The sequence below is a fragment of the Armigeres subalbatus genome, chromosome 1 (genome assembly GCF_024139115.2).
Source record: "Armigeres subalbatus isolate Guangzhou_Male chromosome 1, GZ_Asu_2, whole genome shotgun sequence".
Lineage (NCBI taxonomy): Eukaryota > Metazoa > Arthropoda > Insecta > Diptera > Culicidae > Armigeres > Armigeres subalbatus.
In genome coordinates, this window is record NC_085139.1 from 289,191,443 (window position 1) to 289,210,264 (window position 18,822).

Genomic DNA, 18,822 nt, shown 5'->3' on the forward strand with positions numbered 1-18,822 from the left:
AGAAGAATTTGTGTATCTTGGAACATTAGTGACGTGCGATAATGATGTTACCCGCGAGGTGGAAAGGCGTATTGCAGCTGCAAATAGGGCTTATTACGGACTTCGTAACCAGCTTAAGTCCCGTAGTCTGCAAACGAAAACAAAACTCGCGCTGTATACTACTCTGATTCTTCCGGTGGCTTTATACGGCCATGAGACATGGACGTTAAAGGAGGCTGATCGGAGAGCTCTCGGAGTGTTTGAGCGTAAGGTGCTGCGGACAATACTCGGCGGTAAACAGGAGAACGGTATCTGGCGGCGTCGCATGAATCACGAATTGTACCAGGTGTATAAAGGGCTGGATATTATTAAGCTTATGCAACACGGCAGACTACGGTGGGCTGGTCACGTTGTTCGTATGCCGGAAGAATGACAAGCGAAGATAATATTTAGTAGAGAACCCGGAAGAGGCCGCAGGCTTCGTGGAAGGCCGCGTACACGATGGCTTTTTGCAGTTGAAGAGGGCCTGAGGGCGCTCAATGTTCAGGGCGACTGGAAGCGATTGGCCCAGGATCGAGTCCAGTGGAGAAGGATACTCCATTCGGCGTAGGTTCATCGAAGAGCTGTAGCCCATCAAGTATCAAGTAAGTATATATTTATATAATTTATAATTCTTCATGTAGGAATTAAGCATTAGGAAAGTACAATTTGGCCACCGGATGAGAACGCAAAAGAAATTAAACGACATTTTGGAAACAAGATGTGGTATTTAGGATGATTTTGTGAATATGCACAAGATGCGGGAAGGACGAGGGCAAGCATATAACAGTGTACACACACTTGGCAGCCTAATTTTTGCATTTGTTGAGCTGGAGCTGCAACAAAGCTGGGACATGTCCATCCATATTACTCCGATGGTTATCTGCAAGGTGGAGGCACTGACTTCCTCTGTTCCTTAGGGTCGGCAATTTGCACGACCCTCTCCCGGCGTGATACAGTTTCCTTCCTTGGTGGAGGAACTGGTTTCGATTTAGCTTCATTCAGGTCGGCCTGCACGACCTTACTTAGCTTCGGAGTTGCTCCGCTAACGGCCATGCGTTTTTGAAGTTCTGCGGTATGGCTCTCGGCCAACCGCTTCTCATCAGTGAGGCGACGAATCTTTGATTCAGCCTCCTCACTGACCTTCGCCGCCTGGCTTATCGCCAACTCCTTTTCCTCAGTAAGAAGGCGAATCTTCCGTTCTGCCTCCTTACTGGCCTCTAGTAGGGACCTCCACTCCGACTTTGCCTCTACCACCACCGAGCAGAGGGTTAGTACGGCCTGTTTGAAGTCCCTACTATATCTGCAACGGTTGTCCAGAAAAGACATAATCACTTCCGTAATGTCCGTGATCGCCTCCATCTTTGGCCGCCGCCTTCCTCGTGGCTGGTCATCAACGACTTGATGACCCGGGTTAGAGTAGGGCCGTCCATTTCTACCCCACCCGGCACATCCTCCACCCCACCACGCGCCTCCCCGCCGCCTTCCCCCGGCGATCTTTGGGGTGACCACTTCGTCTTTTCGCCAGACCCGCCATCAACATCCTCAACGGTATTTTTGTAGGAATTTTACGGGATGGATGACAGCCTGGCCATTAGCCCATTCGCCGTTTCAGGTCAGTGTCACCCGGACTTACTAAGAGAATAGAATGTCCTGACTACCAGCCCTCGCTTCACACTATTACAATATCCAAAGTCAAAGCCAGTAGACATGCAGCCAGTATGCCATAATCAGGATATCACTGGCGTTAATCCTGATGTGCCCATTCATTGGCACTCCTGGGCTATTGCGTGCTTTGAGCGGCACACGGTCGCTTTGATAGGGCTTGCTTACGGACTCATGCAGCTTTTTATAGAGATTTGGCAGAGCCCACTGCCAAACCCCACTGTCGTATACGCACCTGACTCAGCCGAAGAGTCATGACAGTCGCGCGAACACGAATTAAAAAACCACAACCATTCGAATATAACATTGTCAATAGACTGAATCTCTCATGCACACTTCTGCTTTCTCAAGCTTCCGTCCGTCCGGCACAGATCGTCACATTCACATTCTATCTCTTTCATACCTCCATTCTACTTAACTCTTCATTCCTTCAGACACGAGTCGCATCCCTCAAGCAAGATTTTTTTATGTACAGGTTATCCGACTTGTCAATATCCCCAACTCAGCCATCTTGGATTTTTGTATGGAATTTATGCTCGATAGTTTACGTTTTGCACTGAAAAAGTATGTTCCCCCCACCCCCCCGCGCTGGCTATTCCCATCTACTGACGAAGTCGGATAACCTGTACATAAAAATCTTGCCCTCAGGATTCAATAACGTTTGTCGCATTCGTCAATCTGCTCATGAACGTGCGCTTTCATTCAAAGCTTTTTATAATTGAAAGTTTTGCAGCAGTGGACTTTGTAGACATGAGATGTTGTCATCCTAACACTCAGATAAATATACATACATGATTTAAACATATTTTAAATTATCAGATGGATCGTATTCACTACACCCACCACTACCCGGCAGGCCCCTGACTCACAGATACCTAGGGAGGGGTCGTTAGGCTCTTGGACATAGTCCCTGTTGCCCCAATACCATTAATGTGTACTAAATTAATGATTTTGTGTGTGTTACTACTACGTGAAGTTAAACGATTTACAATGATTTGGAAATGCTAATATCACAGATCTGTGCTAATATCATCTTCCAAACTTGGACGCACATGTTCATGATAGAATTAGAGGCGAAAGTATAGACGAATCCAAGTAAAAATAAGAAGAAGACACACGACGGTGTTAACTTTGACAGATCCTACAGCACAGCATAGGAAGATCATTTTAAAATGCTTATAATAAATTCTAGACAAAATATAATTAAAATCTGATTGATGTATGATACGGAAAAGTTCCGAACTGTGTGATAGATACATTTTTGAAAATATTCAAAAATTGAGATTAGCTTCGAATATGTAATTCAGAACTTTTTCCGTATCGTACATCAATCAGATTTTAATTACATTTTGTCTAGAATTTATTATAAGCATTTTAAAATGATCTTCCTATGCTGTGCTGTAGGATCTGCACACTTAAATCGAGAACTTCAGCTCAGGGCCCTCCTTAGCCGTGCGGTAAGACGCGCGGCTACAAAGCAAGACCATGCTGAGGGTGGCTGGGTTCGATTCCGGTGCCGGTCTAGGCAATTTTCGGTTTGAAATTGTCTCGACTTCCCTGGGCATAAAAGTATCATCGTGCTAGCCTCATGATATACGAATGCAAAAATGGTAACTTGGCTTAGAAACCTCGCAGTTCATAACTGTGGAAGTGCTTAATGAACACTAAGTTGCAAAGTATCCCAGTGGGGATGTAATGCCAATGAAGAAGAAGAATGCTGTGCTGTAGGATCTGTCAAAGTTAACACCGTCGTGTGTCTTCTTCTTATTTTTACTTGGATTCGTCTATAGAATTGATAGTTCCGTTAGGATACGGCAGGCATGAAGGCATCCTATGTTTTTATAGAAGTCGATTTGAAAGCGAGCGGAGGGCAATATTTGTGATGGCACATATCACACGACCTTCCTTCTGCCTTCTGCCTGCCTAAATCCTATTCGACTAAATGCTGATGTCATATTAGAAATTTGGAGACAGTACTCGTCGATAGCAAATCCTTCCGCACGCGATGGCATATGAGCAAATTAAACCACCTTCCTTTTGCCATCAGCTTCCACACTGATATTCTTCCCTCCCCTTCATACGGGAGCTTGGCAGAAGGAAGGTCGTGTGATATGTGCCATCACAAATTCGACATTGTTGTTTCAAAAGGGCGAAAGTCGCAAACGTAAACATTGACTTCTCCGGCTGATTTCAGGAAGATTAGAGACTTCTGGCGGTATTTTTCACTTCCGTTCGATAGAAGGCGCCGAGCGCCACAAGTTCCAAGTGGTTGTTAGCTGGGAGCGGTCCTAGTTGTTGAGGAATTTGCAGGAAAAGGCATTGTTTACGTTTGCGACATTGGCCCTTATGAAACAACTGTGTCGAAATATTGCCCTCCGCTCGCTTTCAAATCGACTTCTATAAAAACATTCTTCATGCCTGCCGTATCCTAACGGAACTATCAATTCTATACTTTCGCCTTTAATTCTATCATGATGTGCGTCTAAATTTGGAAGATGATATTAGCATTTCCATATCATTAATGTGTAGATTATTTTGAGTGTACCATTTCGATAACCTATTGTATAGAGTATTCTATGGTGCAGAACATTAATTCGGTTGGTTTTCCAAGAGGTCAAAACCATAAACTGAATAAATTTTGGGGCTGTGGGGTAAAAGTACGCAGGAACGGGTGGGGCAAGAGTACGCATGTGAACCTTTAAGTTCTGTTGTCAAACCCGTATCTCCGATCGAAGTAAGAGCTGAGCAGAATGGATACGTTTGCGTGCGTTTTGACTGTTTTACCAGGGGACAACTGTCAAACCGCACGCAAACGTATCCATTCTGCTCCGCTCTTAAGACTACACACTTAAATCGAGAACTTCAGCTCGGTAATATTTTTTACCGAGTTTTCCCGGTAAACATGAATTTGAACCGAGAGGTCAGTAAAATTTGAAAAATATACTGAGTTTTGTAATAAATTATACCGACTTCTCGGCAATGGTACAAAATTTTCAGGGCATCGGTAAAATAGATATCGTAGCTGCTCTGGTCAGCAAATGGGATTGAAGTTGTCAGAAAAATACCGGGAACTCAGTGAAAAATACATTTTGCTGAGCCAACAGTAATACTTTTACCGAGTTCAGTTCAGACTAATTTTACATGACGCTCGATGTGCCGCCATATTGCGTATACATTTTCCTTTGGTAGTTCTGAAGTAGGGTAGCTTGTGCTCGTGTTTTATTGTCGTCGCAATAAAATAATATGTTTGAAATTAATATTTTCGGTAAGTAGAATCGGTTTACTTGGCAGCTATGGCCTGCAGGAAGAATAAAAAAAAATAATTAAATTTCAGACATTTGGATGTATCCGTCAGGGGAAACCAATATTCTTCTAGGTTCAAAGCTGCACGTCGCCGACCACGCAGTGTACGGATGGTCCAAAAATCATCTTCCGAAGAATGGATCCACCTCTATCCTTGTGCACCCCAGTCCGTCAGATTTCAATTACGGTAGCTTCACTCCTGGGGATTCAAAAGAGCTGCCCCATGAAATATATACGGGGATCAAAATACTACGGAAAACTTTCGCAGGGTGTGAGGCTGCCTTCAAGAACAATCTCCACCGGGTCGTTTTTGAAATTAATAAACTTAATATCAACAAAAATTTGTTTCTCTTATTTTCCTTATCAATAAACAAAACGAATACCAAATTACAGTTTTGCTCAGCAATATTCATTACCGAAGTCCGTATTTTTTTACAAATTCACCAATATTTTTTTACCGAGGCTCAGTAGCTGTTACAGATCAGCTCAGTATTTTTTAACATTTCATCATTGAGGCTGTGCACCGAGAACTCGGTAAATGATTGAGCTTTTCAATGAGCAGACTGCCGAGAGCTCAGCTGTTGAGAAATCGGTAATTCGTTTACCGAGCCCGTTAAATTAAATTAAGTGTGTACTTCCAAAGCGTAAAGATACACAACAAAGAAAAAAGGGACAGAAATCGAAAATTATCACAAGTTCTCCTTTTTAAGATAAGTAATTTATTGTTAGAAAGGACTTATCGAACAAAGCACTGAATCGAAATAATAGAATTGTATTTGATATTGTTTCCCCCCCTAAGATAGTCTAAAAACACAATTTCATCTAAATGATAATCATTTAATCAAAAGAAACATCCGTAAACTTCGCAACGCTGAGCTGGGAAGGGTTGCAAGATGTATGACGATTTATAAAATTTTTAGAGGATTCATACAAAAAGTGTAAGATAGAGGGGAGGGGTGATGAAATTGTCAAATTTTCAGTTACGTAATTAGTAATTTTTCTTTGAAGAAAATTTTTTATCTCTGTAGTTTTTTGTATATAATAAACAACAATGTTTTTCGTGTGAAAGTAGATATTTCTAGGACCCTCCCTCTTTCAGAGTTACTTAATCTTTGACCATTCTTTTATATACTTTCAATTAACATCATTTAAATCCATCAAAGTTAATTTCCTATTTCCGGGGATTAAACCACCCGACTTGGACGTTAATTTAAAATGTTATGAAAACTCATATGTGAATATGTAGGTTATTTGGAAGATATTGATTTGGAAAATGTATTGGAGGTAACCACTTTCCCTTCGATGGGACTGGAACCCATGACCCTACAGTAGGGTCCCCGGAAATAGGCAATTAACTTTGATTGAACTGAACCTGAGTTGCGTGCTCTTGCCTACGCAATGCGGTCGGGTCTGAGCTTGACGATCGACTGGCAAATAGCTTACACAACCTCACTTGATCAGTACAGTTGCTGATGAAGAATGTGTATAGCCGCCAGACATTCTAAATACTCACGCTCCTCTAATGTGGACGTGTACTATACACATGTGGAAGTATTGGCTTGAGAAATGGATTGCGAGTAATTCGACTATGCGTCCAATTTGGGAATCTCGAGCTAGTTCAGTAGCCTCTAGGTTGAGAAGGCCGACGGAGGTCCTTCGTAGCTTAGGTGGTTAAAGCACCAGTCTAGCGTTACTGTAGGGTCATGGGTTCGAGTCCCATCGAAGGGAAAGTGGTTACCTCCAATACATTTTTCAAATCAATATCTTCCACATAACGTACATATTCACATATGAGTTTTCATAACATTGTAAATTAACGTCCAAGTCGGGTGGTTTAATCCCCGGAAATAGGCAATTACCTTTGATTGAACTGTCAAATCTTGCCGTTTCCATCAGCCCCCTGAAACGGCTGTCATCTGCATACAATATGATTGAAGCCAAAAACTTGGTGCTAAACTTGGTGCTAGCTGTCAAGCTGTTGCTTTAAGCACGGAACACAGTGACGCATGCGACAATATCGCTCGAGAAGAGATTTAATTTGAATGAAAAATAAAGAAACAGTTTTTTTTAAGCGCACCATCTAAAATATGTTTCATAAATGTATTGCAATTAGGGACACGGCAGGTATTTCCGTCCATCGTCATAGGGGCTAAAAACAAACGAAAGCAACGTACATTTGCTAGAACTCCACTATAGCAGAACGTTTCTCCTGAGCTTACGATTTGGTACGTATGAGTTTTACAAAAAAGCTTCTCTTTTATTGGTTTTCGAGACTATGACGAACAGACGAAAATACCTGCCGTGTCCCTATCTCAATAGCTGATTCGTTAATTTCAGATACACATGTTTCGTTATAGCGCAAAAGTTATCAGTACTGTATTTGTCACAATAACAAATATCAAATTATTAATAATAACAAATTTGTCAAGTCTTTCTGATACCCATGTCGATATCTTAACGGTTTGATAGATGTCTGAAGGAATTTGACAAATATTTGGCATTTTGATAAAGAGTGGGCCTTTAATTTCTAATGCGTCGTTCTGTTAAAAAAAACATATTTTTGCAAGTAGAAAAAATAAGCCTGCAAACCAACTGATTGATCAGCAGTGATTTATTTTTCCTCCAAATTTAAGAACACTATTCTCGTTGGAATCTGAAGCAAAATTAAAAAACGCTGGTATCTCTAGCAGTTTTCTGTTCATATTTGAATTTTGTTTAAATTATTTATGAAAAGGAATTTGGGCATCGGATGTTTATAAATCGCTGAGATTTTTAACTATCTGAAATGAAAATATTTTTTGTTTTGGAAAGTGCATCATATTTTGGACCCCCAAATGCACACATTTTGGACACCCCCCTTTTAGTCTCTACAAAAATGAATTTTCAATTTGCACAGGTCATTTGAGCTAAAGCAAAGTCTTATCTTTCGATTAACATGCATCAATGAGAAGATTGCATCGATTCAAATTTGCAATTTCAACAAGAACTGATTGTGTTCGTTCTGAAATATTCATTGATGTATACTTTGAAGCGTAACGCATTGTAACGCTTGCCTTCTTGAAAAAAATGATTTCATTAACATTTTATCCAAATGTCGTTATTTTCGCACAGGAAACTAGTCAAACACATTCGCAGCAATCTTATTTGCATAAACACCATGCGGGATTCAGCAGCGGCATTGAATTTAGTTCAGATATCAATAAAATGTCAACAGGATATGTAGGGGTCTAAATAGGGGTCCAAATCAAGTTGGTTACCCTAATTTTTCGGTAAATGAGACGGACCTTAATGTTTGTTTTCATTCGGATTCTGACAAACTTAGTCCTCGAAGGACCTTAGCCGGCCCTGTAAACATACTGTGAAACAATATTAAATTTCCGGTTCTGGCATCCCTAAATTGTCAAAATCGGATGATAATTGACAGAGTTATAATATATTTGAAATTAATCTCAAAATTTGCTTAACCCAGTTTATGTGGTCATGTACAGCATGTTACGAGCGCTATAATGGCCGCTTATTTTAAACTCTTTTAGTGGAATGTCTAGAAGTAATTTGATTTAAAACGGAAAGTAGTACGGGGTTGGACTTTTTTCATACTGTGTATCAAGTGTGATATCACAAAATAAAATTTGAAATCGAAAAATTGCGTTTATTATGCAGTAGAAGGAAGGTCCAGCCCCGTACTGCTAACCGTTTTTAATTAAATTGCTCCTAAAATGTTTGGAAAGAGTTTTAAAAACTTCCCGTATGTTTCCTCGTGCATTTTTTTCAAATATTATCCTTAGACTTCTTCTTCATGCAACCTTTATTCGCCAATAATGATAAATTCACGAAGATGATGATGATCGCTGCGATGACAAACTACACAAGACAAACGTCAAATAGATTGCACCTTACCAGAACATGTTAAATTGTGGCGGCTATCGAAATTTATTTATTGGGTTTTTCGGTGATAAATTCTGCTGATTTTGATGATAATTATATTGTGGCAGCTATTACCGCAAGTAAAATGCTGAATTAATGACGAAAACAGAACAATATAACTTAAGTTATTGAAATTTAAATTTTCACAATCGAAAATCATTTTGCGATACATAATTAAATACCCGCGCGACATGTACGGTACAATATGAACGGAGCTTTAAACTTCAAGAACAGCACTAGCGCCACACCAACAAACGGTGGCTTCAAGAACTAGTGCTTGTTTCACGGGGTTGGCTTCCATCGCCGTTCCGCTGCATTGCGTAGGAGGCTTAAGAAAGGCATATCTGTTAGGTTACAAAAGAACGAGTTTTGTTAAACAGTGAAAAATAATCATCTGGATTAAGGACATTCTACAAAAAAATATTTGATCAACTGTTTTGTGCCATACTTGAATAATATCCAATTTCTATTGTGGAAAGGTTTTAAAAAGAATTGTCGTTGGAACTCTCATTGGCTGGATTTAGGAGCATACAAGTATGGGAACCAATAATATATATAGAAAGTTACGATTATGTTTTTTTTTAATTCTGGTCGAATAATGTTTCAACTTCGTTTAAATCTAATGCAACGTACACACCAGTCAAGCAGTTTGACGAACATTGACTCCACCCCCAAAAAACACTTCGGTTGCTGCTTTGTTGGAACGTGTGTGAAGTTGTTCGAACAACCATTTGACAGTTGGCAGCTCGGTTGGAAAAAATTAAAACGTTTTGATTTTGGTTTGAGTTGTCGGGGGTGGAGTCAAGGTTCGCCGAACATGTTTGAACATTTGTATTGAAGTTGCACAAACCCCCATATATTTTTTGATGGTTGGTACTCAAGTTGGCACTTCGGCCGTTCCTGTGTGATATTGTTTGTCGAATAAATTTATTGTTCGTGCCGCTGTTGGTAAAACTAGATGGATGTTGGAATAAACGAGAAGTGGAGTCAATGTTGGTCAAACTGCTTGACCGTGTGTACGTTCCATAACAGTTGAATGACGGAACAGGAATGTATATCTTTTTAAACAATCTTATTTTTTTTTACTTGGTATAATCAATAAACCCTTTGCAAACGCTCAATTAATGAATGACAATGGAAGCAATTGGCAATAAAAATCTGAAAAATCTATATTACTTGGACTTCACATTTTGCAACGACAAATTTGATACTTTGCCGAAAAATTTATCAAAGAAAACATACGATGCAATGCGGAATGAGGAAAAAAAATTGTGGCACATAAAAATTTAGGGGAAAAGACGGCTTTGGCAGGTTTTGTTCTGTTTTGGCAGGGGGTTTTGTCGACTGAATTTCATGAAATTTGGCCACAATATTCTTTGAAATGCAAAGAATGTTTAGGCCAAATTTGAGCATAAACAGTCCTAAAAACTCCCTGACAATAATAGAATAAAACATGCTAAAGCCGTCATTCCCCTACTATTTTGGGGTTCGATTTTTAAATTTTCTGGAGGGGGGCACAAGTGGGTCTGGGGAGGGTCAGGCTAGCCTTATTTATGCCAATAATGGTTAGCTGTAGGTTCATTTTAAATCAATAAAGGGTCTTGATTTCGGATATCTGACTGATTTAACACTTCAAAAATTTAATCTTTTCAAAAGTTTATTGATATATTTCAATCATAGATCATGTTTTATTCATATATATAATATATAAGTAACTATGCTTTTAAGTTAAGAGTTAAGTTTGAATCGTAGTTTCCGTAACTTATCCGACATTGATAGTGAATGTGTGTTTTTTTTTCTTGGCTGCAAAACTGTTCACAAACGTCCGCCCATCATCGTCATTCAGAGGAATTAGCAAGGACCGGCACCGAATCGTGCCGTGGATGTTTGTAACAATGTTCCTAATAATAAGTTATTATGATTTATTCTGTCCTCGTGTCATCGCACGTCACGATCTTCCATTCCTTTTCTTTTCGTTTGAATTGGAGAATTTTACCGAATTATGTAGTGCAGAACTAAGATAAGACGAGTTGGCTTTGATCGCTGCGTTTTTTTTTACATTAGGTCAAACTGAATGAGCAATAAACGTCTTTCCGGTGCTTGGCGCACGCACTTTTTCTTCGATGGCACTTGAAGGTTAAAGTTTTTTTTTATCTAAGGTTAGGTTTCTTCGTATTGTGAACGTATGAAAAGTACACATCCTTGACTTGCGTTGTTCGGTTTTATTTAAGTTATGAACGTAAAATTAGGTTCTTTTCATCTTTGGAATTCCCATAAATTTGTTTCTTCTTTATTAAGTTAATAGAAAAAAAGTCGTTCTCTTTGCTATGAATTGCACTCGAAAAAAATTGTTTTCCCTTTTCTCATACGGGTGTGGTTTCGATCCCGAACACAACCCGGATACGGGCTCCCGCGGTCATCGTCTTTCGCAACTTTGGTTATCTGCTGTATATTGTTTCGGTTTAAGTCTTTTCACACGCGAATCAATTATTGACAATAGTAAATAATAAAATTAAATAATAAAAAGCCTAAAAATTGGTTTTAAGTACTCTGTATGTACAACTACTATGGGGGAGATCCCCCGCGTCATAGGTGGGGACAGGACAAACAAACGTTGCTAGAGAATCGCTGCACGAATAAGGCTCAGAGCCTCTTAGAGGGAGGGAAATGTTCTTAATTGCTATCATTTATTTTAAGTAGATTAGAAGAATGATTAAAAATCCGTTTTCTACAAGAGGCACATCCGTTTCTTCCACGTGTCGGTAAATTATAACGCTAGTATGCACGCACACACTTTGTGTATTTTTGTTTAAAAGTATATTCTTATAATGATATGAGCAATGGGAAACCTAAAAAGTTTTTTAATGAAGCAGTTGATCTGTTCGTAAAAAATAATCATGACTACGTCCTAAACTAAATATTAAGCATATTTGCAATAAAAAGAGGAATGTAAAAAAGAATAAAACAGTCTTAAAAACGCTGACTTATGCAATCTGATTGAGGTAAAACATAAAACAACTAAAACAAACTCTAAGAGAGAACACTTAACTAAAATAATGAAACAAGCTTGGTGTTTTCGTTCAGTGCAACAAACGGCCTAGTCCTATCAATAAAACAATATGTCTGAACGACGGCTACTATTTTCCTTCCCTAAATTCATAAATTATCTCTAAACAACAAATTTTGATTCTCTCTGTACTGCTCCAGTGTTGCCGCAAAAGAACGGCGATGAGCGATTTAAGTACAATTTTAGCTACTCGTCACTATTGTTTATAAGCCACTTCGGTTCATGCGTAAAAAGGCTGCTTCCTAAATATAAATTACAACGCCCTGTTGTAGGACTCTCTCTCTGCATCTCTTACCACTTATTGTTGAAATAAATACCTACCACACTACACAACCCTTACTCGCTAGTTGAATTTTTGATTTTCGATGTCTGTTAAGGCATATTATATTTTTGTTATGAATTAGAATTGATATTTTGTGGAATTTGGCGATCCAACTCCTACCAGCGACCAAGCTGACGCATTATTCGAGGTCCTAATACCCTTCAAAGAACCGCCCCTAAGGAGAGCATTCCATATAGAAATCTATTTACACGCAAGATCACTCGTTTCAATGTGTTTGTTTTTAGAAATCATGTAACAAAAAAAAATCGAAAATGACTAGAATTTCACGGCTTCTATGCTTCCCTCCATCGCCCGCCACGCCCCTCCCGGACTTACTTATCGACGCCGAGCAATTTGGCCGCTTCCGAAGCGGACCCGAGCAGCATCCGGTTCAGGATGCCCTGATCGTTGATGCCGAGCAGGTTGCCAATCAGGTCCGAATTGCTCAGCAGTGACTTGGACCGGGCCATGGCCGTTAGCGTGACCGGATGGTCCGGTTCGTCGTCGCTCAGGTCGGAACTGTTGCCACCGGCAGCGGCGGCCGCTGCCTTCGACAGACTTCCGTTCAGGCGGCCGCACTTGTGTTTCCGCTGGTGCCGCAGCATACTGTGCTTCAGGGTGAATCGGCGTTTGCACACTTCGCACTGGAACGGCCGCTCGCCGGAGTGCGTACGCATGTGGCGCCTCAGATCTTCCGTCGACCAGAAGCGACGCAGACAAAAGGCGCAGATTACCTGTAGGGGAAACACGAAAGGAAAAAGCATCGAATAAGTATTGCTACGATCGTCCGTGAAGGCACTTGTCGGCGTCGTTGTTTAAAACTGACCTGCGACCTACCTTCCGATTGGCGTAGTCGGGGTACTTTCCACCCCGGCCACCTTCGCCATTGTTGCCGCTCTCGTCGTCGTCGGGCGAGGCCGAGGGGGCTTCACTGTCCGCTTCCAGCGTCACTTTGTTCATTAGCAGCGCAAAGTCATGCGCGTGCACCAGCTTGATGTGATCCAGGCAGGAGACTCGATCGGTGAAGGAACTGTCGCACAGGTGGCACTTGAACGGGAGATCGGAGTTGATCGGAGGGATGCTGGGGTCATCCAGTGAAATGTGAGGCTCTTCATCGGCGGAGGGTTCTTGCTTGATTTTCGGCGGGTCGTGTGACGCGATTGCTTCAGCTTCATCCGGTTCCGCTTCGGGGGTGATTTGCTTGTGTTCTTCTGTGGGTTGAGCAGGTTGGGGCTTTGGGCTGACTGGGCGGGAAGTTGGTGGAGTGGCTTTGGATTTGGCAATGGCTTCGGCGACGGCAACCGGAACGGGCTCCGGTTTCGGGTCCAGCAGGTCATCGATCGGCACCGGAATCGACATGGCCGATTCAACGTCACCGTGCTTTCGCAGCAGGTGCCGATCGCAGTTGGATTTTGTAGTGAAGAGCAGCGTACATTGAGAGCATTTGAACGGCTTCTGGCCGGTGTGCGTGAGAATGTGACGCCGGAGAGAGCTGGACCACGGGAACATCCGCTGACAGTACGGACAGCTGACGCGGTTGGGCGCCAAACTGTACGCGGATTTCTTTTTCTGCTGGAGAGACGATGGATTGGGATCGTCTGTGCCGGAGTTGTTACTCTCCGAAGCCGATCCGGATGCCACCAAGCCCTCCTCATCACTCTGGTCCTGTGACAGTGGAACATCAGGTCTGCTGTAAGAGAAACCTTTCATTAATAATATTCCAAAGATCTTAGATGCTAACTACGAAAAAGAAGTCGAAATTTACCTAAAATAGTTTTCGAACGCCACGTTCGTTGCGTTGTCCACCAGTTTGGAAACCGAAACCAAATCACTCTCGTCCTTTCCGCTGTCCGCATCCTTGGCTGCCTCCTTCTCCTTTTCTCTGTCCAGCTGCTTGTGCTGGCGCATCGCCTGCTCCAGAATATTCTCTGCTACGGCCTTAGCTGCTTGCTGTCTCTGCTCCTTGCTCTCTTCCAGTTTCTGCTTCAAAATCTGATGCTGAAACACCGGACTTTCCTTCTTTGTGGGTCTTTCATCTTCCGATTCCGTGCCCTTGCTCAAATCCTCCGGGTGAAATTCTTCGTCAATCACCAACTCGCGCTCATCTTCTTCCTCCTCAAGGTCCTCCCCGTGGCCGTTGTTATTGCTCATTCCGCTGAGACTGATGTTCGATCGGCCCAGTTGTTGTTGCTGCTGCTGAACCTTCTGCTGCATCTCCAGCTGCATTCGCTGCTGGTGCTCCTGCTGCAGAGCCTGATACGGATTCTGTCCTTGAGCAATGATATTGTGAAGCATGCTGCTCATCGCACTGCCCTCGCCTGTGCGACCGCCTGCCTTTCCTGACTGCTGTGCCAAGATGGCGTACTTGACCTGCTCGGAGATGCTGCCAAATGGCGACGCAGCCGCCGTCGCCGCCACCGTGGTGGCCGACATTGCCGATGGCGGGTGATGATGGCCGCCCGACATGCCCGCATGGTGGCTTGCTCCGCGACCTCGCATCATGTGGTGGCCCCCGCGCTGCCGCTGGGACCAGTACTGGGGATGCTGCTGTTTGATGTGCCGCTCCATGTTCGAACGAAGTGTGAACCGGGCCGAACAGTGCTCGCAGGCGAAGGGCCGCTCCGTACGGTAGCGGCGTTGTTTTTGCTTTGGCATCAGGACTCCATTCTTGATGACCATTTTGACGGGGCCGTTCCCGATGGGAATGGTTGGCATCGCGGGGGGTGGCGGCGGTGGAGGTGTGTGCGACGATACCGGAGACGGGAGGTTGTGATTCACGGACTGGGGAATTGAGGGGTGGGGGATGTATTTGGGCTTTGACGACGATTCCGGTGACGGGAGTTTCACGGATAGGGGCATTGAGGGTATCGGGTTGGGCGATTCCGACGACGGGAGGAATGGTTTCCCGACGAGGCTTCCGCCGGACATTTGCGGCAACATGGCGGGAAACTCTTTGGGGAAGAAGTTTTTCATATCGCCGAGGGCTCCCGGAGCGCACAGAAGAGGGTTATTCAGGAACAGTGGAAGCGGGAATGGCATTGCCGGGAAGCCGCAGCGGCTGTACAGTTGACTGAGCTGGAAGTAGCGGTTGGGGTCCGTGAGGGCTTCACTGAATAGTTTTTGATGCACCAGCTGCAGCTGCTGCTTCTCAAACATGAGATCCAGTTTCGGCATTTTGGCTGGTTGTTGCTGATCTTCTTCGTCCTCATCTTCAGCGTCATCGTCTCGGCGGCCGTCATCTTCGTCGTCTTCATCCTCGTCGTTTTCATCATCGTCATCCTCCGAAACACAGCAATCGGAATCGTCCTCTTTGCGGGTGATCGGTTTCGGTTTATTGCTCAAGTCGAGGATGCCGTAGGGTTCCTCTTGCGGAGGTGTCAGCTGGTTCAACTTCTCCAAACTCTTGACCTGGATCTTGGCAGGAGTGGTAGGCATCGGGTTGCTGTCGATTTTGGTGACTAGGTTCAGCGGTTTGGCTATGACGCGCATATCATTGTGGCTCAGGACGGGCGTGCTGCGATCTTTGGGGTGCTCCACGTCGACGTCCCGTTCGAGGTCGGTGGGTGGGGTGTTGAACATTTGCATCTTCTTGAGCGGATCTTCGCAGGACGAGTCCTCCGAGGGATGGTAGATGATGGCGCGCTTGACTTCGTCCCGGCTAGTGCGGCCGTGTCGATTGCGTAGATGGCGCTCGCAGTTGGCTTTCGTCGTGAAGGCGTAATTGCAGAGGGCGCACTCGTACGGTCGGTCTCCGTTGTGAGTTCGCATGTGCCGGATGAGGGTCGCTTTGTCGTTTATCATGTAGGTGCACATGTTGCAGCGGTAAGGGCCAGGGCCAGCGGCCGACACGTGGATGCGGTTGTGCCCCTTCAGAGCGCGCAGATTTGGAAAGACGGCGGTGCAAAGACGACACGGGAACTCGCCGCGGAGTTTCATCTTGCGGAATTCCGCCGTGAAGGCATCTTGAGCTTCCTCTTCGTCCTTGAGGGGCGGGTACGGGTCTTTGTCCAACTGACGGAAGAAACTGCCCGATGAGGTTACGTTGATGATGGACTGTATGTCGGCAAGATCTTTGGTGTCCTGCTGGGTGGGGAAGTTGGCACCGCTATGTTGGTAGTAGGTCGTCGATTCCTGTTTGATTTCTCGCGAAACGACGGGCGAGGAGAAGGACTTGTCCAGCGAAGAAGGCGTCGTCGGGGCCTCGGACACGTTCGAGGACATGTTGGTGGACATGGATTTGTTTTGAAGGTCCAGATTGGCGAAGAAATCGTCCCGCTTGACGTCCTCTTCCGACGAGCCTTCGCTGGTTTTCCATTTGCGTTTGCTGGCGGGGCTGCTGAAGCTGTTGTCCAGTACGCCGCAGTCCTTCATGTGCATGTCGAGTGTTTTCGAGCACGGGAAGGCCCGATAGCACTTGTCGCATTCGAACTTCTGACTGGTGACAGGAGTTCGGATGCTCTGCTCGCAGACACTCTTCGCGATGAGGGGGAACTTTTCGCTGGAGAAGTCGACGAACGTCAAATCTTTGAATCCAGGCATAATGTTTTGGTAGTTGTTGTTGCCGCAACGGTGCGCGTTTAGCGCTTTGTAGCTCTTGAAAACCACTTCGCAGTGTCTGCATTTGGCCGGAATTTGCGGATGTTCCCGGTCCATGTGGTTTTCCAAGCTGACCATGCTGGAGAAATCGTTTCGGATGCAAACTGGGCAGCAGAACTTTTGCACACCCTCTGTCACGCTGCCGTCCAGGATGTTGTTGTTGATGGTCCGGATCTTGCGCTTGTAGTGCACGTTTTCATCCGAGTTCTTTCGCTTTCCCTCGCCGTCGTAGTTGCTGTTGTAGGAATTGTTGTTGTTGTTGGCCAAGCCACTGCTGCCACCGCTGCTCCCTCCGCTGTCCGTCGATCCGTCGCTTTCGTAGCTCTCCCGTTCCGATTGCTTATGGGTTCGCATGTGCCTGTGCATGTTCCCATTGGTTGTGAAGGTGAGGTTGCAGTACTTGCAGTTGAATGGCCGCTCCCCCGTGTGTACCAGCACGTGCCGATCGAGCGAGGACGCCGACGAGAGCACCTTGGAGCAGACCTTGCACACAAACTGACCCTCACCGTTGTCCCCGGTGGTGCCAGTTTTGTTGTTATTGTGCTTCGACCGGATGTGCTCCGTTAGGTCATGCTTGCTCAGGGAGATGACGCCGCAGATGGGGCAGCTGGGGCAGACGCTGTTGTTGTTTTCCATGTAGGCTTTGGCCACCTTTTCGGCGGCATCCACCTCCAGGCCGTACTCAAGGCGGGCTTTGCGGCGCAGCACGTTCTGCAGGACCTCGCGCTGCTGCTCTTTTGTCAGTGCTGATAGAGAGTATGGCTGTCGCTGATGTTCATCCGAGTCCGCATTGTCGGAATGGTCGTCAGTGCTGGTGTGCTGCTGACTGCGACTGTGCTGGTGGTTGCTGAGGGCTTTGCTGAGGAGCTGGTGGTGGTTATTGTTGTTGTTGTTTAGGGAGGAGCTGTTGGCGTCGCTGACATTGCTGCTGCTGCTGGTGCTGCTACTGCTGCTGATGTTGGCCGTTCGGTTTGCGGAGCTCATGTCCATCGGTTCCTGCGAGGAGTCCGAGTGGGACGACAACCGGCGCAGATCCATGGCTGGTTGCGATCTGTGAACGAGGATACAAAGAAGGGATGTGGTTAGAAGGAGTGCTAAATTGCTTTTCGCGGAAGCCGAGACCGATAAGAGGTTTACGAGGGCAGTAAAGTTTTGAGCGCGACCTGGCTCAATCTTGCGTGGAATTCGATGATAAGCCAGGTGATGTGTGTTTAATTACAAATTTTACAACAGTAAACGCTAAAATATCTATTCTGGGAATACAATTTCTTACAACAAACGGAAAGAAATCGGTAGCCCAGTAGTTCAAAAAAGGTGGAGACATTTGGAAAATAAATGATTGTTCAAATTTGTTTTCAAATTCAAAACCTTTGCCCCGAGATAAAATCGTCGTTTGTGAGAAGTGCTTCTATACCAGACCCAGTGATTCAATCAGTCAATAAACACCTCTCAAACGAGCGACATCCGTCATCCTCCATTCTATGAAATGAAGAAACCATTATCTTTTTCCGAATGTGATTAGCGTCATCATCATCATCATCCGCATATCGCACCCCCGACTAAAGGGACGAGAGGAAACCGGTCTGGAGAAGACCGATGGTGGATGTCGTGCCCGCGCAAGTCTTCCATCTTCTCCCGCGTGTGATCAATCACTTATCAACTTATCAGCGCTCATGTGAGCTTAGGACACCTTTCCTCGGCGCGGTCTGATAAGAGCGTCAGGTAGGCCACCACATCCACTCGATTCGAGGCGGACTTGGGACTGGGTCATCTTTGTTCCTCCAAGTGAACCGACTCATCATCATGCACCAGTCCGGAAGAGAGAAGTTTCGCAATCTCCTCCAGTCGCGGCGCGACTGGAACGACACCGAACGGTTCAGGTGCGGAGATCAACATCAAAGGCCCGTGAAGCCGCCCGGGCGGCCAC

General features: G+C 44.6%; 1 protein-coding gene across 5 annotated transcripts in view; it reads right to left on the reverse strand.

Moving 5' to 3' along the window:
• Positions 1–10,549: 10,549 nt before the first annotated feature.
• The window catches only part of LOC134207699 (ras-responsive element-binding protein 1), an 83,177-nt gene continuing 74,904 nt past the window's right edge, over positions 10,550–18,822 (reverse strand). For 3 of the 5 annotated variants that reach the window (XM_062683509.1, XM_062683510.1, XM_062683507.1), the window contains 3 exons: positions 14,065–17,946; positions 13,137–13,989; positions 10,550–13,033 (listed from right to left, as the gene is read on the reverse strand). In XM_062683509.1, coding sequence (XP_062539493.1) covers positions 12,632–13,033; positions 13,137–13,989; positions 14,065–17,946 — 5,137 coding nt within the window. In that variant the 3' untranslated portion in view covers positions 10,550–12,631. Of the gene's footprint in view, positions 13,034–13,125; positions 13,990–14,064; positions 17,947–18,822 lie in introns of all 5 variants that reach the window. The other 2 variants (XM_062683508.1, XM_062683511.1) reach the window with 2 other exon arrangements.